This window comes from Centruroides sculpturatus, unplaced genomic scaffold (genome assembly GCF_000671375.1).
Source record: "Centruroides sculpturatus isolate CEXI.00-Female unplaced genomic scaffold, Cexi_2.0 scaffold982, whole genome shotgun sequence".
NCBI classification, from domain to species: domain Eukaryota; kingdom Metazoa; phylum Arthropoda; class Arachnida; order Scorpiones; family Buthidae; genus Centruroides; species Centruroides sculpturatus.
In genome coordinates, this window is record NW_019385200.1 from 142,519 (window position 1) to 163,124 (window position 20,606).

Sequence of the window (20,606 nt, forward strand, 5' to 3'; positions counted from 1 at the left end):
TTTTGGTAACGAGTCCGTCCCTAGTCGGAGTCGGTAGATTTCTACGCCACTCCGCAGCCCCGGTTTAAATTAAACCGGCATTTTTTTCGGTTTTCGCCAACGGCCCGCCCGGGGTACCGGCAACCGGAGAGTGGTTAATCCAACGGCCGCCTTAATAAAGGAGTTGGCCACACTTTATCGCCAGTTTGAAATTCGTTATAAAACCGTAGTCGCCCCTGCGAAATAACCGCAGCGCGTCGTGGGTGGGTTGGATATTACGTAGGTATTGCGTGCGATTGTTTTCTTTTATTTATTTAATAATAAACGATAGTTGTTATACTTTTTGTTTATGTGGGCGAAATATCTGCGTTTTCCCTCCGAAAATAGTAAGTAAGACTAATTCCGTATAACCCGCAAAAATAAATAACGTTAGCCGGTAACAGTCAAGTCGCCATACCTGGGGTCGACCGATGGCGGCCACAGAGACTCGGATTCCTCCGCGGATTATTCGGCCATTTTCTGGCTCCCGCTCCCGCCGTTTAATTTATTAAATTTTTTCGCATTGAAATTGTAATAAACGAATAAAGTTATTTGGAGAAGAAAAGAAAACGGCTTAAGAAATTAACCGTCCGGGCCGGCGGATACAGGCTAGGTAATAATTGGCCCCGGGAATTTTCGTCGGAGGAAAAGTCCGAATACCAAGGCAATTCTCACTGGTAAACGGAGCTTTAAATAGTCGTTTGCTAAGAGAAGAGTGGACCCGCCTTCAAAATTCGCAATTTTAGTCGTACTTTTGCCTCCGTCTCCGTTTCCCAAATCGGTGCGTATTGGTCTTTAGGCGTCGAACGTGCCTAAAGACCGATGCTTTAGGTGTACTTGTTGGTCGAGTGAAAGTCCCGACTTTCGCCTAACGACTTAGTCGGACTTTTTCTTTCTCTTTCGTAACTCCTTTCATTTCTCATTCCTCGTTTCCAGTCGCCGCCGGTAGAATATAGAAGAAACGGAAGCTTTCTCCGGAAAATCGGTGTTCGTACGTAACGGTAAAATGGAAATAGACGGGTGACCTCCCGGTTTTTATCCCACCGGAGAAGAGAATGGCCGCGAAACGTCTGCTGGATTCTTCGTAAACTTTGCTCGAAATCCCCGGAAAACGGGAAGTAGCCAAACGGATCCGCCCTTTTTCCCTTCCGTTAGAAATAATCCGGATTTCTAACGGAGTTATTCGAAACTGGTGGAGAATCTTACCGGAAAATCCTAACGTCCCGTACGTTTGGCGTCAGTCGTTCCGCCCTTTTTCTTTCCCTCTTTCCCGGTCCGAGCTTTCTGTTTTCTTCGCACCTCCGAAAGAAGCGCCCGTTTAGTTCTCCACCCGTCACCGCCGTCATCCGGGAAAGACGCTTGGCAATCCTTTGGCCCGGATACCTTTAGACATTTTTTTCATTTCGGGAAGGAGAAAAGACCGGCCTCTGCCGGGCTTTTCTCTCTCTCCTCTTTATTTGCAAAGAATAGTTTTTACCCAGGAAGACAAAGAGTTTATTTCCGCAGATAATCCCTCCCCCTCTTAACAAACCCCTTTCTAATTACTCCGCCTTTTAAAATGTAGGACGCGGCCGCTTTCCTCCCTTTTCTCCACCGCCGGTCCGAAGATGGCTAGTTTGGCGGGAGATGTCTATTGGCACTTGGTCGGGCCGACGCCTCTACCCCGTTCGAAAGTCGGAGGTAGAGAGCGGAAGGCGCCCGTTTTTGGCCGAGGGAAGGAGGTTCGGCTCGTCGAAGACGAGTTTTAGTCTCGGAAGGCCCGAAGTCGGGACGGTAGAAGCTTCCTTCCCTTATAAACGAAAGGCCCGGGACCAAACGGCAACGACCGACGCTTCCGTCTTCGCCCCTTCCCTTCGACCGGATCCTATTCTTTAAGCCCGGTACTGGCGGGTGGAATGTGTCCTACCGTCCAAATGCGCCGATATTGGAAAATGGCTTCTTGGCATCCGTTAAACTTTCAGAGTTGACTTATCGTCTTATCGCCAGTAAGAAATTTCCAAATGGCCGCGAGTCGAGAATATCCGATACTTTACGTCTATTTGAATTAATATTTAAATCGAGTAGTGATGGAGCGGATAAACGAAATATATTAACGTCCTACAGTTTAAATAAAACTTTTAGCTTCGCCTGGCTAAACGGCTTTATCGGTCTAATTTTTACCCTTCCGCCTTCCGCCTTCCGCCACGCCCAAAGACCAAAATTTTCCATTTCGTATTATGACGTGACTTTTGCGGCAAAAGTTACGTCGACGGTTTACGTCGTTGGCTTCCGCACGCCAGTACCGGGCTTTACCTAAATCTCTTCGCCGGGATTCGGTCGTCGGCCCGGGAAGCGCCCTCTTAAAATCCAACGTGGGTATTTATCCGGTTATTTTCTAATCGACGCCCCGTCTTTCCTCCCACCCCGGAGAAAATTTTCTTAATTTCTACCGGAAAAAGTCGATTCGCCCCTTTGGCCCGGTCGGGACTCCCACCATCCTTCGGCTTTCGGAAGCGTCGGCCGTTTCCCACGCATTCCTCTAATAAATAAGGGAATTTGGCCGGAATAACTGCGGGTTTACCCCATCCGAAGAAGAATTCTTCCTCCGGTTTTCCTACCGACTACTCCGACTTTCAGGCGCCGCCCTCCCGGGCCCGGCCCACTGACGGGCGACCCGCGTAGACGGGTTCTAAAGGAGGGGGGAATTATTGGCCTCGGTCGGGCCTTCCTCCCCGCCTCCCGCCTCGGCTACTTTCTTCCGCGAATAAGTTTGGCACGAATCGTCCGGCTCGGAGCGCGCGGACGGGCGCTCAGACGTTGATGGGCATCCTGTCGTCGTAGAGCGAAGGAGCCTGCAACACGATGCCGAAGGTGCCCACGATGCAGGCCAGGGTGAATATCCACAGGAACAATCTGTCCAACACCATGGCGATGTACTTCCAGTCCTCGATCACCTAAACAAAGAAAAAGAGAGGAAATCGGTGGATGGTCTTCTCGGCGCCTTCCCACCCGCCGGACTATTCAAATACTTTTATTCCCCGACCGAAATTAATCACTTCGGGTAGAATTTTCGGCCAAAGTGATTAATTTCGGCCTCCGCATTTCCGTTTCTTTCCGTTGTTTGTCAGTTACTCGCGGTCGTCTCTTTCCGGCGGACAGAAAATCGTCGGAAGAGCGAGATAAACTCACTTTTCATGGATTTTTCCCGGAAAACGGGCGTAGGATAATCGTCTGGGGTTAAAGATTCGTTAGAAACGGCCCGACGCTTCCCCCGAAAAGGACAACGCCGCGCGGTACGGTACCGAGAATTAAAAGCGGGTGGACTTACGCTTTGAGCTTCGTCGTCTTTTCTAATGTATTCGGCGATGTACATGACGCTTTCGGTGGCTCTCTGCATCTCCCTCAGGCAATACTTGCAGTACTTCTCTTCCCACCCCGCGTCCCGTTCGTGTACCAGGTCTCGGGAGTTGCCTTTGTAGCCCAAATGGTACACTTCGACCGCCGGTTCTCTTCCCCATCGGTAAACGTCGGTCTTGCACTTGCATCTCTCCGAGCTCGATACCGGACCGCCGTTGTCCTCGGACGTCTCGGTGGGCCGGCGCATGTGCAACAATCGAGGCATCACGTGCATGAACACCCTCCTGACCCAGGGCGACATCTCGTGGGTGGTGGGAGATCGAAAGTGGACGTTGAGCACACCGACGGTTACGGCGGTGGAGATGGTGACCAGAATCATGGTGAAGAGTAGATATTTTCCCAACAGGGGAACGGCCAGGGACGTGGGGGGGATGATCTCGGCCAAGAGAAGGAAGAAGACCGTCAGCGACACCAAAATGGAGATGCAGAGAGTGACCTTTTCGCCGCTGTCCGAGGGCAGGAAGAAGACCAAAACCGTCAGGAAGGAGATTCCCACGCAGGGAATGATCAGGTTGACGGTATAGAACAGGGTCTTTCGTCTCATGGTGACGTTGAATGTGATGTCCGGATAGGGCTCGTTACAGCATTCGTAGTACCCTTCGTGGTAGATGGCCGGTACCAGCAGAATGTCCCATTCCACGCTCTTGTAGAATTCGCTCATGTCGATGCCCATCAGAACGGTGGGAGAACCGCTGATCTGTTTGGTGTGGCGCAGATCCACCTGAAATACATAGGACCCGCCCGCGGGAGTAAGTAAAGCGTTTCGTTCTCCGGGTTACTTACTAAAGACGACGGGTCCGGACAAACTCTCACCTCTCGTCCGTCGTAGGTCCAGGAGCCGAATTTCATCAGACAGGACTGTTCGTCGAAGGGGAAGTACTCGACGTCGATCTCGCAGGTGCTCTTATAAAGTGCCGGCGGCTTCCAGACGATTTCTCCCGTGTAGTAGACTTTGGCTTTGGTCATCAGAGTCACCTCGTAGTTGCCGTCGGCGCTGCAAAACGACAGACAGAGGTTATTTCCTGCGCGAGACCACAGGCGAAAGGGAAACGACGCTTTAAAGACAACGAATCTCCTCCTTCCGGCGGAAGATTTTCTTATTTAAAGCTTCGTATCCGAGTCGCGCCGAGTCCAAAGCTTCCCACGCTTTTCCGCCACTTTAGACGCGTGCCGCCATCGGATCGGGCGCACCTTCGGGGGCCAAGTTCTCGAGAGTCGTAAGAGAGGCATCTCGCCGCCAGAAAGCGGCGACACTCCTCAATTGTTTCGACTACGGTGGAAGAATGTCGAACCCGTCCGCGGTTAGCCAGAATAGAGAAAGGTCGGGATCTGGCTTCAGAGACGACGTACAGTACAGTACGGAAGATGGACCAGACGAATGTAGGCTGTATGTTATTTTAATATTAAAAAGGAAAATGAACGACAACAGGCAATTGTCTGGCATCGTCACCCTTGGCCATCTGGAGGGTTTTTTTAAACTTATATTTTCGGTTTGGGTTTTGATTCTAGCGGTACTGGTAGCTGTGTGTACGCTTAGTTTTTATCAGCTCGGTCGTCGTTTACTACTCTTATGTTATCGGATACATACAGCTAGTCTATAAGGAGCAAATTTACTGTCCTTATATCAAACTAAACTTTTGCACTTAGGCCTTTAGCGTCTTTGCCTCAGTATTAATCCTATCGTACCGTTATTTAAAAATAAGAATGACTCTACGTTATTAGATATCTACCTACGTAAAATGAATTCTTTCGGTTACTCTTCGGATGCCAGTGAGCCTAATCGACGATAAGATGTCTAAAGAAATTCGTCCGTGTCCAGGGACGTTGGAAAGCTTCTTAGTTTCCACCAACTGTACAGTACTGTACTGTACAATGCGGTACGAAAGCTATCTTAATTAAAGCTCGACTCTTCACTCCTCCCCTCCCATTTCATTCCCGTAAATTTCGAAACGTTTTCGCCGATTTGCACCAAATTTCGTATAGTTATTCTCTGTCATCCTACGGGAAACGTACGCTACCTTATAACGGAGACGAGTTAACGCCCTGCCCGAGTTCCGGGCAACGCTCACCATTCTTCGCTAGTATATATAAGCTTATATAGAATATCTTAACCGTGGCGAAATTCTCTTCCTCAGTCGACTCGACCGGTCATTATGCCATAACTTATTTGAATGGGTAAAAGGAGGGACGGAATCTACCCGTTGGGTTGGACCGTTTCGCGTTCCGAGAAAACGGTCGTTTCCCGACGGGCGCTTTTGGCGGAGCGTACGGGAAAAACGGAAGCCCGGCGCTAACCGAAAGAATAAGGAAGAGAGAAAGGACAGAGGTCACCTACTTGTTGAAGAGAACGATGTCGGGTAGCCAGATGTCTTCGGCCGGCACGTGGATCATCTCCACTCCTCCGTACTCCGAGGGGTTCCATCTCAGTTTGTAGTCTTGCCACACCTATCGAGACACGCGATTACCAGTCAAGGACGGACAAGTAATTAATTAACTTCGCTCTTTCCTCGCGGTCGAACACCTTAAATTCCGCCGTCTCCACCTCGACCGTTTTACGTATTTCTAAATTACCACCAATCGATAAAGTTTAAAGGCGTCCGCGTAAGAAACGTATTCAAGGATAAAGTCGGACGAAACGACGAAAAGATGGACGGGCAAACGTCGTTTACGTTAAGGAGCGAAAGGGAAAGCGAGGGAGGAGATTTACGGACGAGCTCACCTGTTCCACCCAGACGTTGGTGATCATCACCTGCTGCTTCAGATTCTGAAATTAAAAAATCTCGGGTCGGTTACGTCGAACATTTAACTTATATAAATCCGACTTCCAAATAAACAATTTCCGCCATAAATTCTGGCGGCAAAAATCGCGGGTGAAGGAAATTTCCAAGCATTTTAGCTGGGTCCCGGGGTCCTCTTTTTGGGGAAGCCGGTGCCGCGCCGTCGGACGGGACCCGATAAGTTACCGAAGCGGGGAGGGATTTACTCCTTCCAGAGGAGACGGTGGTGGAGTCGGAACTAAAGGAAAGGGCCCCCCGGTCCGGCGCCCCGACGATTTCTGGTAGGGGGACTGACGGGGCGCCGGAGGAAGGAGGTTAACGCGATTTGGTACGGGCCGAAGGCGAGGCGATTTCCGAGGGAAACGAAAATGGAGGGAAAATAGTTAAAATAACATTTTGGAAAATAAGCGAAAATTGGGACGGGGCGAAAGCGGAAAGAGAGATTTAATAACGGCGCGGATATAATAGGAAAGAGGAAGTAATAAATGTCGATTTAAAACATTGTGTAGAGAAAATTTGTCCGACGCGATTGGCGGTTTGATCAAACTCCTACCTTAAGGTGTTTCTTATATATATTGTATTGTATCCGTATAGATGAGATTGGGTGGAAGAGTCGAATAAAATGGAATAAAAATGAGGCGGGTCGGGCGGGAAAGAGGATATAGAATCCAATCTCGACCGACAAGATAATGGGACGGCCTCCGCAGCCGTAAAGGACCGCCAAATCCTATCGGATATTAACCGTAAATCGTTTCGGGAAATATGGCAAAATGAAATTAAAGAACGATCCGGACAAAGAATTCCTTTTCCTTACAACTCGGCGCAAAACAAATATCGCCGGCAAATTCCGCCTTGGAAATGAAAATACCGCCGCGGATTGAAGAAAACCGCACATTTATGGGTGGGAAAGTCGACTCGGCCGCCCACCGATTTCTCCCGGGCCCTGTGCGTCGGCGGGAAGAGCCGACCTTTTTTTCTGACGCGTACGAAGGAGGCCCGAGCCCGCCTTCCCGATACGATTCCAACCATTCGCCGCCAAAGGAATTTTTAGAAATTCTTCTCGGTTTTCAAAAAAATATTATATTTGTGGGCCGAAGAAACGTCTTCCTCCGGAAAAGAAAGAGCCATTAACACTTACTCTCCGGAAGCGATATTAAGTTATTATTATTGTTAAGTTGTCTTAACTTTTAGTTGGGCCGCAATTTTCAAATGGCGCGCCTATAAATTCCTATTGACGTTCGTCTGTCCGCGATTCTGTCCTTCCGTAATCCGGAGAACGGAATTAGGCGGACGAAAGCCTAGGCGAGGAGACCTCGATCGACCATCTACCAACGTTATTTCCGTCGAAAAATTTACTGCCGAGCGGAGTTAGATAGACCGCGCCACTCTGTTTTTAACGGGAAAAGTGCGATGTACGGGGGCAAAACGCGGATAAAATCAAAATCTATATTTTATTAAAAGATTAGGTTAATTAAAATACCATTAAAAATTTCGGCCCGTTATCGTCACCGCGTCACAACAAGCGATCGCTCGTATTACGTCTGGCAAATTGTTGGCCGAATATTTCGTATTTCGAGCGCTTTTATACACAATTTATTTCATACAAGAAAAAAAAAAGGCTTTCTTCTTCCATTTTCCGGCCATTCTTAAGATTTAGCGCGGAGCATCGGACGGGGGAGGCGGAATCTCCGAGAACCGCTTCGGAACTGGCCGGGCGATTTACTAGGACGAGAGTGACCGGTTACCTCCGCCGAAACGCATTCCCGTCTCGGGAGTGTTTTTTCCTCTCCGGGTATTTGGCAATTTTTCGACTAATTGGTTTAAAATGCCGTCCCTTAGTGACGACGGGCCCGGGCGCCCGTTTCCCGAAAGAAATCTTCCACCGTTTTGTGTAAATTTCGGAAATATTTTATTAAATTCGGCGGAATCTCGTTTTAACGTTTTATACTCCCCTCCTCTCGCTGCTTAAAATCCGTAGAATTCGCAGTGGGGTTTAAGCGTTTTACCATTTCTCGCCAATCTCGACCGCCACTGGCCACGGGGTACTCGCCTGCGGAAAAATCGCCCGACCAAATCGGAGTTTTGGGTAAAAATGACACGGGACGAGCTTTCTTTCCGGACTTTTCCCCCTCCGCGCCGTGGCGGAAGCGAAAAGAGACGAAATTGGATATCGATGGGCAATTTACTGGATGATTATTTCGTACCGTGCTTGGCTAAACAATTATTTCTTATCGAGACGACGTAAGACGAGCCTAGGAGATTTCGAATTCTCGAATTTCACGCCCATCGTGGGATTGGCAGAGGTTCCGTATTAAGGTGATTTTTCTTCTCGGCCTACATTAATTAAGCAGTTTAACAATATATTTTCCGGGTTAAAGCCTACGCCCACCGCATTAAAATTCTACGTCGAGACCCATTCTTACAAAATCTGACTTATTATAAATACCATACTTTCCGTTTTGGCGGCGCGTAATTTAAATATTAGACTGTCGTTACGCGTTAGTCGTCCCCCAATTTATATCAAAACGCGTAAAGTATGTAAAAATTTATAGCGTCTTGGCGTCGTTTTACAAATAGAAAAAATATTTCGCTTTGTTCCCGAGAAAACGTTAAATAAGGATTTGGCCGAAATTATTTCTTGCCCGCGAGTATGCTAATTTTAAAAAATGGAGGCGAAGCAGAAATATTTCCAGATTAAACGAAACGATACGGACGAATTTCCGGGAAAAGTTTAAGGAAAAATAACCTCTTGGCTTAAAAAGAAAATTGTGGGGTTGTAAATAATTTTATATTTAAGAATGTTCCGAACGTAGACGCGACGGAAAGCCCCAAAATTCCCTTTCTCCGCATTCCCGGCCGTAGAATTTTCGGGCGAAATCGCCGGGTCCAGGGCGCGGACGAAAAGTTTAGGGATAAACGGAACCTTTTCGGACCGGAAACGTTAACGGCGGACGAGGGTAGATGTCGGACGCCTCCGAAACTTACGGGCCACGCCCGTTCGGATTCGCATTTTCCCCGTCGGTAATCCTATTATTTAACAAAGCTTTTCGAATAATACGGAAGGCGGTGACGCGGGACTGGGAGTAAACTGAAGGTAGGTATAGAAAAAAGAATTGGTTTATTAAAGGCCGCGTCCGATAATAAAGGGGCTTTAAGGTAACCGAACAGAAGAGTAAGGAAAGAATAGAGAAGCGCTAATACCGGCGGCGGGCCGGCTCCTAATCGACGGGTAAATGAAGGACGGAGATAAGCAAAGCCTCTTAAGAAGTCACCAATCTAGATCCCGACCTATTTATTAAACAAATAAATAAGTAGGCGCCCGGCGGCAAATCTCCCGGTCCGGTCCCCTCCCCCCGAGAAACTAATCTTTCGTCACAAAGGCATTTGGACGGATTACGGCGGGTAATCTGGACGCGGGCGATTGTTCGACCCGCGCCTCCTCCTTTATGTCCCCTTTCGGATATTACGTCGGCGGTCGATTACGTCCTTCCTCCGCAAATCCCGTCGCCCCGTTTCTCTTCCTAATTAATCGTCGGGAAATTACGCCCCTCCACCACAAAGGCGGCCCCGCTACGGGTGGGAAAGGCTTCCGACGGGGTGGCGCCCGGTCCACCCGCTATTTCCGGCCGATTTTGGGAAAAAGAATCTACGGCGGAAGCGGACGTCTCCCGCTTCGGACCCGGCGCCTCTCTCATAAGGGATGGGAGGAAAAATAGGAAGACGGAGAGCGGGAAAAAGGGAAGCTTTCTTCACCGGAGCGGGGTAGTGCCGGGAAGGAGAACCGGAAGCGATCGTCCGGTCAGAGAACCCACCTTGGCCGGAAACTGGCAGGGGGAAACCCTCCCGGTACTAGAATATTTTCTAATATTCTTATGTTGAAGGGTGATCGAATGGAAAAATCGAAGCCGCGCTTCTCCTTTTTTCACGTCTACTTAAAACCCGAAGGCAAAGAACGACGAAAAAATTAAAGTGACTTCTGTTTTCGTTTTAATCGCGTTAACATTTTCGAAACTAACGACGGTTCCCAGAGTCGATTAATTAATCTCCCGGCCCTTTTCGCTTTCTAACGACACCGGAAATACGGGCTTCCCGGCCTGTTAAAACAGCGAGTTCTTAACGAGGGAAGACATTTTCTTTAAAAAATGTTTGATTTTTAAATTTTATTTATTCGTAATTCGTATTATGAGAGTTCGGGGTGGAAATTACTGGCGAATCCGTGACCGGGCGTAATTATTCCGTCAATTTTCCGGGATATTCCCGAGGTCCTTTTAAATGCCAAAAGTAACGATGGGCGTTTAATTTCCCAAAAGTTTCGGAGGACAGACGCCGGAAAAGAATCGATACGGGTAGGCGGGAGGAAGGAAGAGAAGTTAGGAGCGCGCCGGACGAAGAAAAAAAGAATGCGAGAAGAAATGATTAATAAACCCGGAGAGAGACGGGAAAAAGCCAGACGAGTAATTGTTTCCGAGGAAACGAGAACTGGCTAGACCCAGAGAAAAGTGAAATTTTAAACCGTACAGTACTTTATAAAATAAAATGGGGCGGAGTGGAAGAAAACGGTCGGACGAGACGGCGACGAATTCCTTACGAATAGGTTCCTTGGTAAAAATTATCCTTCTTTCTCCATTCCCGTACTCGCAACGAAATCTTCGGACGGAACCGAGCGCGATGTAAATAGGTTACTCCACCCGCGGGCCGGGTGTCAAATTTCAAATAGAAACCAGCATTTCGGTCTAATATTGTAGGGGGACGAATAGAAGAAAGTAACCCAAAACGGACGAAAGGCACGGGAAGAAATTATTCGACTCATCCACTTCGCGGGTCTTCCCGTTATTCGTTGTCACCGTCGGAGGAGCGTCAACCCGGCATTTCGGAAGCGGTGGGAAATTACACATTTTTAGTGGCACTCCGCCCGACGAAACGTTTATTCATTTCGCACCCCCGGCATCCGCTTTGTACCGGAAGGTAGCGGAAAGATCGGGCCCGGGAGACGGCGCCCGGCAAAATCATACAAATGTTTTGCCCATTAACTTCGGTTTGGGAAATTAATTTGCAAATTGTCGGCCGGAGGCGAGATACGAAAGAAACCGAAAAATTCGTTCCTAAATCCGACGGAAAATTTAGTGACGGAACCGGCAATTTTCCCCGGGAACTACGAACGTGGTTTGAGTAAATTAAAATCGACGTTTCGACAAGTCCGATAGCAAAATGTAATCTTGCTTTCTCCGCCAATTTTTTAGGTTTTAACACCTTCGTTTTCTGTTTTCTGTTTTGCGTGAAATGTATTACGTGTTTCCGAGTCGAAATAAAGGACGGAACGCGCAATGGGAAGAAAGACGGGCGGATAACGGCCAACGTTTAGCCCGACGGACGGAATTACGGTGGCCGGGACCAAATTCAAATTCCGTAATCTTTATCGTCCGTCCCTCCGGCCGGCGAGGAGTAACGGCTTTATTTCTAAAGACTGGCGCGCAAATTGGAAGAGTGCTCGACCCATCCGCATATATTTTAAAACCACCAAACGACGTTTGCTTCGGTCCGGCGGAAGGCCAAACCGAATAAACGAAAAGCGCGGCCATTTTTCTTCGAATCGTCGCCGGTCCCGGTTGCGCAAAACCCGGGTTTGTCGTCCGAAGCGACGTTTACGCACCTTTCGTACCCCGCGGTATTTTCGTGCGGATACTTTTGAAAAGAAAAGCGGAACGGTTGCCGGACAACGGACGGCCTATCGATCCGTTCGTCGTACAGTACAGTACTGTACGTTGGTATATCCAATGTAGGTCGTTTTTAGCTACGGACGGTTCGTACGTCGGCCGATCTACTTACACAAACTCAAAATTATAATTTTCCGACAATCTTTATATCGTTACGTAGCTAAAAAAGGAATTATAAAGGAAGCTAACAATTATTTATTGTGCCGGACTACAATTCTCGATGGCATTTTTTAAATTTATTTAATGTAAAATATGCTCTCCGCACGAAATGAATAGTCTCGCCCCCGCGCGTCATACTTTTCCCGTCTTGCCGGTGGTCTATCTAACTCCTTTCTCCGGATGCAACGGTGGGAATTTATAGATGTACGATTTTTTCAAATTGTAGCCCATCGACGAGATTTGACTACTTTTATCGCCGTGTCTAGCTGTAAATTTGAATTTTGAGTCGGCGGCATTAGCCTCCGCGCCTACCAACTCGTTCGTACGGTCTGTTTTAAGGGGTTGGGATCGTACCTTAAGAGACAAAGCCTCATTGGGAGAGTCCGGAGTCTCGATTTCCTCGTCCTTGATTTTAGAAAATTATTTTAAAATAAGAAAAGAAAACCAAAGCCCGGACGGAGGCGAATGAAACGTAAAGAGTAATCGCTATCCGTCGAAATTTATGGCGTTATAATTTTTTACCATATAAATTGTTTTCCCGGCAAATGGGTCCGTGGTCGGCGCTTAAATTTTTCCTATTTCCTTTTTAATAACGCCGAGACTTTACTTCCGTACCTCGCCACTTTCCCATCGGTTACGGCGCTCCTCGTCTAAATAAAAGACTGGTTGAAATTACTTAAACTATCGCTACTATCGCCGTACCGTACGGTACATTTCGTTTATCGGCGTTACGCCAAACCAACGATTATCCTTTTCAAATAAATAATTATAATGCAAATAAAATCGAAAGAAAAATCAATCCGGGCAATGGTATTGTATTATTAATTTAATAAAGATCTAAACTACCGATCGATATTCGAACTCGCTAAGGATTACGTCGATATTATAACGTTACGCAAATTTCGGATAGTAACAACTTCCCAATGAAGCACCGTCTTACGTACAGTGAAATCCGCTAGTATCGTCGCCCGCGTAAAGTCATCACCCGCGCTTTGAACCGTCCCCGTAAAATAATGCATTTTGGCATGGGAATAGGTCCGCGTACGGTGACCCCCCTGTTTTTATTTTTTAGAAGGTGGCGACCTCGACCTTCTAAAAAATAAAAACTTTTCGAGCTTCTTCATCGATTCGTAAAGAAACACGAGGCAATTGCCTCTCTTGCCACTAGCGACTGAACCATCCCTATATACCAGTGTTTCTCAACGGGGGCGATATCGTCCCCGTGTGGGCGTTTTTCTACGTTGACGGCCGATTAGTAACAATTTATGTTTGGGGGCGCAAAACAGTTTTCTGGGCGATATAATAAAACATTATATTAAGAATAATTAGATATTATATTCGTTATAACGTACTGTACAATAATTAAACAAATAACATTATACTAGTGACTAGTCTATTCGATGCGGTACGAATTTGGCTTTAGCCTCGGCCCTCGACATCGGAATTTTGAAGCGAAGGGGCGATACTACGTAACGGTTTTATTGAAGGGGCGACGATTCGTTAGAGGCTGAGAAACACTGGTATATAAGTTTACTGTATTGTATTGTAATACTGTATTTTTTAAACGCGAGTTCTCCTGTATAGGCTATATTTTACTGTTTTTTTGATTGTACATATACTCTACTTATGTTTTTTTTTTTTATTTTTGTATTTTGAAATATTTTGAAATGCTATCGTATTGTAATATATTTTATTGTCTCCAACTACACCCCACTTCTCGTTGTACTTCCCCACACCTTACTAGATGTTACAATACTGTAATTTAATACCTTATATTTACTTTACTGTATCTTTTTTTTATTTGTATATACAGTAGTTTCCACTGGGCTGCGCTTAACGGTACCGAGTATGTATTGTACCAATACGTTAATAAATAATAATGAACGAATAACGAATGTCTGTGGCGACCGCCGACCTCTTATCTACGCACGAGCCGTAGATAAAGAGTTTGAACCGAATTTCCTATAATGTTTTGAAATAATTATTTTGGAATCTCGAGTAAAACAAACGACGGTTTGAAAATTTTAAAACAATCCGTATCGTAAATTGAGAACAACACGAGCCACGCCGCGCAATTTGTAGCAACTCTTTTTGTGGGGAAATTTAAATCGGTTAAAATACACACCTCGACCGACTTTCGTAACCCTATCAGGAAATCACCAGTAAAAGTTATTTAAAAAAGTACTGTACAGTACAATACGCGGATCGTCGACTAAAAAGGTAAAACGCGCTTTAACCGGGATATCATCCGCAACGGTTCGGCCGATATTTATAGACAAACGAAAGGTTTGTCCACCTCCTCCCCTAAAATTTCTAGACCAAAGCGACCAGTGTTTAACCATTACGTCGGATGTTCTTATATACCGGACGGTATATAAGAATCTCCGACGGAAGTTTTTAACATAATTATCGGACTTAAAACGGACGGACGGGCTACGTAAATTTCGAAACAGCGACAACGCGGTGGCCTCGTCGTCCTTCCGGGTAAACCGACGGTTTAAAAACGATTTATTTCCCGCAATCCGGTTCTCCCAATATTCCGTTTAAAACTAAAAGCCGTAAAGTGGATTTTACGGCCTATTACCGCAGCTTCGATAGCCACTAAAATCGTCGAAAAACCTCTTTTTATAAAATATTCTTAATATTAATACAAGAACGCATCATCGACCTTAACCGCTAGGCAATAACCCACTCGGAGCAACGTAACAATATAGTTACCCATCCGAATACCGGGTAGTAACCGCGGTTTTCCACCGTAGGCCTAGGACCGAAGCGTTGGACGGCGAAGACGTAACAGTTTTAGAAAAAATGATATAACCCCGTGCGGAAGATCGTCCGTCGCTGCGGATAATTTCGTATCTCTCCGGTCGATATTACTCGCTAAAGCGAATAATTCGATTCGAACGGTATTAAAGCGGACAAAGGAGTGGACGATAGGCCCGCGGCTATTTAACGTATTGTACGTATAAACCATATAAATTTAACCATCCCCGATGACGTTATATTCTATGCCGACTACGTGGCCGTTTCGTACGGAACCCAAAAACTAAAAGGTCTGGAAGACCACGCGCATTTTATATTTAGAAACGAAAGTTATAATTCGCGGGTAAAGGAAATCCGCAGGAAATTTCCGTTCTGTTATAAGAAGAAAACTTCCCTCCCGGATTTGTTTGGTAAAAAGTTTAAGATCCTGCCGATTCTAACGGTAAATAATCTTCCCGCGGCTCGGACTAATTTATTGGCGCGGATAAAAAAGTTACGCTCTACCCGATCCCGGCTGGAACCATGAAAGACGCGTAGGGAATAAAAAGTTAGGGCCTGGCAATTTGGGGCTCGACCAATAGACCGGGACTCGAGCAAAATAATTACGTAAGAGCCACGGGCCGTCCGTCTCACTTAAATATAACAAAGGTAATCGACAACGTCCGCGCTCCGTTTAAAAACGTATTCCGCCGGACGGTGGCCCAGCGTTTATTTCGGGCTCAAACGGTTCTTAGGAAACTACTACACACCGTCGGCCCTCTCTTTAACGTCGCCCGATCGACTTTTTACCGTTTGATTTGGCCCGCGTCGCATTCGAATTCGAAAATGGTCCCGTAGTGCCGCACTCGGCGGTGCCCGCGCTTCCCCTCCACTCCCGTACCGATGTCGGTGTCCCAACGTCTCCGGACCGATTCCGTCACGACGGTCGTCGAAATTTGCTCCGTTTTTTCCATGTCGAAATTATTATCGAGGAAAGACGTGGCATTCGTCACGCGCCGATGAACGTTATCCGACGCGTGTCTTTCAATTCTCCGCAAAATTGAATTACACCCGCGGGCCGTTTCCGCCCGGAAATACCCGGAGCCTCGGGCGGAGCGTAGAATTTGACCCAATCCGCGGAACATCGTTCTTATCCCGACCTTCGATCGTCTTCCGGTACGAAGTTAAATTCGTCGAAGAGGACGACGGGAGTTGTTCCGCCGCCGACGAACAAATTACTGGCAAAGTAACCGCCCCGGGATAAAATTCGCCGTCCGCTTTCGCCGTCGCCGCCCGTAACCCCGCTCGGGTGGTAATTACGCCCTTTTTCGAGAGAGAATGGGCAAACGTCCCGAGCGCCGGGGTTAGCCGCGCGCCCGACTTTAAATCCCCGGATCGTTCCGTCCGGAGACTTTCGCTCCGCGACGAGACCCGGAAAGATAGCGGCCGAGGCGCCGCGCCGGGCCGACGGCCGCTTCCGGTCCGGGCCGCCGAAGTCGGGCGCGTGTCGCCATCTGGAGTCCTAGGCGGCGGAGGACGGGCGCGGACGGGGACGGGCGTCGGAGGAAGAGGCGGAAGGAAAGGTACTCACGATGTCGATGAGCTGGGAGAGCTTGAGGCTGAGTTTGACGGTCAGCTTGACGGACTGGTTGGCCACCGGTCTGATCAGGCTGTTGTAGTCGCTGAGCAGGTCGTCGTGCAGGCGCTTGGCGTCCAGGTGGCCCTGACAGACAGCGGCCGAGGCCAGGCCCAGCAACAGGGCCAGGCGCAGGGCTTCTCTCGGCCCCGCTTCGGCCATTCGTCCGCTCCGTCCTCGGCCGGGATGCGCGGATGCGGTCGGAGCACAAATCGATCGTCGCCGCGCGCCGTCGTTTCTCTCCCTCTCTCTGTCTCTCCGCTCGCTCCCCTTCTTCCCGCTCCCGTGGCGTGAAAAAAGCGCCGAAGATTGACGCCGATCGATCGATTCCCGGCTCTGGGCGGAGGACCGCGTCACCTTTAACCCGCCCGACGGTTACGCTCCTCTCTTCTTCTAACCTCTAATCTCCGGCTTAAGAAACGCAGTACCCGCGTCGGGAGGTTAAAGGCCAAACTCGACGATAGGTCGGGTTTGGTAGTTTACCCAGGCAATGGCGCCGTTAGCGCCGCGGACTCTTCCGTTTCCGGTTGGTATCGATCGGAAAACGGCGGGATTCCCGGCCCGACGAAGATCGATGGCAGATTTTCCGTTCCGTAGTTTACGTTAACGGGAAAGGCAACGGAACGTCTAGCCGAAAACGGGGGTCGGGCTATTCTTTTTTTACCGGTCGAAGGCGTCGCTTACGAGCGATTCCGTTTACGCTTCGAACGTAGATACTTTCGTTCGGTAAACGCCGATCGATTTAGTAGAATAATTATGGTGACGAGCGGAGTGGGCCTCCAACGACGATATTTTTTTTTATTTTTTTATTTTTGGTAACTCTTTCCGCCCTGTGGGGCACTAAGAGGGCCTATTTTTGCAAGCCCATTATGGGTTCGGCCAGGCCCACAATGGGGCTGCCGGGTGGTGAGGGACGGGGCCCGACATATCCGAACGGACCACCCCCCGAAAAATTCCTGGGGATTTTTCGACCCGTTCGGATTCGAACCCGGGTCCCCCAGAGCGGTAGGCTGCCACCCTGACCGCTCGGCCATCCGGCCGCTCCAACGACGATAATCGAAATTCGTTTTCGCTTTCTGCCCTCAAAGCGTCGGAAAAGATTTCGAATTAAATTTACGCCGGTGACGACGACCGGTAAGGCCAGGAATACACGCGCGTAAAATTCGGCGTAAAATCTAGCATAAAGCAAAAAGCGTAAAAATTTTTCTGAAACTTTGGCCGATACGTAACTGAAAAAAGAGTAGTGTGTGTCTCTACTTTTTACGTTAAAATTCCTCCAATAAAGACAAGTCTTTTTTTATGAGGTCAAAGTAGACGCGTGGTTTCTATTCTAACAATGGAGGCAACGACGATTAGCCCTACAATTGTGACGACCTCGAAAAAACGAAAAATAAATGAAATAGAGGAGCTTATCGAATCCGTTCGCCCTCATCCGTGTCACGTATAAAAAACATTGTATTTAAACGTTTACGGACGGCCGTAGGTGCTAAATTTCAAATAACAGGTAGGTCTAGTACAGTGTTTCTCAACGGGGGCGATATCGCCCCCGTGTGGACGTTTATCCGTGTTGAGGGGGAGATTTGTAACGATTGATATTTTGGGGCGCGAAAAACAATTTTCTGGACTATATAGTAAAACATTATATTAAGATTAATTAGTTATTTTATTGGTTATAACGTACAATAATTAAACAAATAACATTATACTAGTCGCTAGTCTATTCGATGCGGTACGAATTTGGCGTTAGCCCTGGCCCTCGGCATCGAAATTTTCAAGGGAAGGGGGCGATACTACCTAACGGTTTTATTGAAGGGGCGACGATTCGTTACAGGTTGAGAAACACTGGTCTAGTAGAATCGATATATAGGCCTACTATTTAGATCTCGCGTTCTTTATTTCAGTTCCGAATACGAGTCTGTTAATTTAAATTTTCTATAGCGGAGGAAGCGGAGAAAAAATGGAAGGTACAAAGAGATACAAAGAGATAGATATAGGCCTATGAGAGAGAAAAATTAATAAAATGTAGCGCCGTTAGTGGCAGTGGCGTTTCCTATTCGTTCAGAATTTTTACGTACGTGTATTCTGGCGTAAAAGCGTAAAACAAGAAGATAATTTCTGATTCAGTTTTCTGCCACACAATTTTACGCCTAACGTTTTGCCAGGGGTGGAGTATATTTACGCCTTTACAGGCGGCCCGAAGTACGGACGTAAGGTAAAATATGTCCTGGAATATAGGCCGTAAAGGAAACACTACGCGAAGATCCACTATTTATTTAGTTAAAAACCAACAAATAATAGAGGAGAAGGTGGCATTATGGAACCCCAATTACATTATACTGAATTGTAAACGAGAACTACACCCACATTTTTTGTGCGAAAAGTACTGGTAACTAGTAAACTAAATGTTCCTAATTGGATTTTTCTCTAGTGTAACTATAAGTATGGTTTTTGAAGGCTTTTGTACAAAAAGTCCAAAAGTAGGCTTAGAGAAAATCGGGTGGTAATACGGAACCCTACCATATGTTTTCAAAAAATGTTTTAATATATCCAAAAACAAATAGGAAAGTACAAAAAATGTTAAATAATTACAAAATTATTTACTCCAATGTATTTTATCGAAAAAATGCTTTTATAATAGAAAAATACGACCTCCTTCGACAATATATATTACAGCAGCTCTTTTTTGATATTCTCAGGCTTTTTACCTAGTGTCTTTTTCACAAATCGCTCCGAACGAATGTCTGCTCGCAAAGAGAGAGTTCGGAGGAGTTGGATTTCGTATTAAAAGCACCAATGGAGTCCGTATTTCACGCATCGCTCTCTCGAATTAACTTATGTCTGTCGAGACCAAACTTTAAAAAACGTGAACATGGCGCAGATTAATATGTACAATACCCCTAAGTCTCTGGAACGGAATACGCGCACCGGCGAATCTACAACTACACGATTTATATTTTAGAAATAATTAAATTCGCTTAGCATTCAAAATTTGCCAATTTTGAAAAAAAAAAAAAAACAAATTTGCCGATTAAATACGGACAACCGTTTAACCGAAGCGAAACGGGCTTTTCCCTGACTACGAATGTTCGCCAAGCGCGGTTCGGCCACAATCCGCTACCGTTCGCCTTTATTATCGGTTCGAAATGGAGGAATTCCATAATACCACCTTTTCCTCAACTAAAAGTTGGATTTTTCCAGGCCTTTTTAAAGTTTCGCGGCCTTCCCGAAGAGTTTTCGAGGAAAGAAGACGAGTGCCGCCGACTACTTTTCCGCTGGGCCATAATATTTCCCATTTCGGACTATTTCAGTCTCGTTGTCTAAGACATTATAGCGTAAGGACGAGTTTGCCGAGACGACTTTTAGGCCCTGTACACACTAGGCGTTTTTCAACGCGCGTTTGACGAGCGTTTAGCGGAGCGTGGGCACTGGCTCGGTTTGGAAATGGATGTGGAAGTGATTGCTTGTGTGTGGCTCCTCTATCGTCGCTATAAAAGACGAGGGCGGAGGCAAAGAGAATTTTGGGTGCACCCAATATTACGAGATAGACTGACGCATGAAATGTTTGCGACGTTGTATCCAAAACTAAGACAAAATAAATTCAAGTTTTTTAATTCTTTTAAAATATCTATAAAATCCTTTGACGATGGTTGGTCTCTTTTAGATTTCATCAATAAATAGATCAGTATCGAAATGATCGTTCTCCATTTCAGCACATATATCTCAAAGCGCTCGGCTGACGCCCGCAAAACGCGCGATCGCATGTACGGTAACATGGCAGCACATATATCTCAAAGCGCCCGTAAAGCGCTCGCAAAACGCGCGTTTTAACAAAAATCTATAAGCGCTCGCAAAACGCGCGTTTAACGCGCGCTTGGCTTTTGAGTGTGTACGGCTACATAGAACTCTTGGTTCTTTTAAACGCGCGTTAAACGCGCGTTTAAAAGCGCGCGTTTAACGCGCGTTGAAAAACGCCTAGTGTGTACAGGGTCTTAGGGGCGATACAAATGCGCCTGAAGCTCGCGATTGAACAAATACAAGTGCGCCGGAAGCAAATACGTAGCCGCGACTAGAAAATATCCAAAATTTTTTCTAATTTTTAGTTTTTCGTGGGGAAATTTTGTTTATTGGCTGGAAGAGCCGGCGAGTATTTGGCTTCTTTTCATT

The 20,606-nt window shown here is 46.9% G+C and overlaps 1 protein-coding gene across 1 annotated transcript; it reads right to left on the bottom strand.

Moving 5' to 3' along the window:
• Positions 1-202: 202 nt before the first annotated feature.
• On the bottom strand, positions 203-16,782 carry LOC111636064 (acetylcholine receptor subunit alpha-like 1). Its single transcript, XM_023381224.1, has 6 exons — positions 16,398-16,782; positions 6,134-6,178; positions 5,750-5,859; positions 4,228-4,408; positions 3,326-4,135; positions 203-2,951 (listed from the first exon to the last, which is right to left on the bottom strand). Exons 1-6 carry the CDS (start codon positions 16,602-16,604, stop codon positions 2,808-2,810), a joined length of 1,497 nt encoding a protein of 498 aa, XP_023236992.1. The 5' UTR covers positions 16,605-16,782; the 3' UTR covers positions 203-2,807.
• Between the last annotated feature and the right edge of the window lie 3,824 nt (positions 16,783-20,606).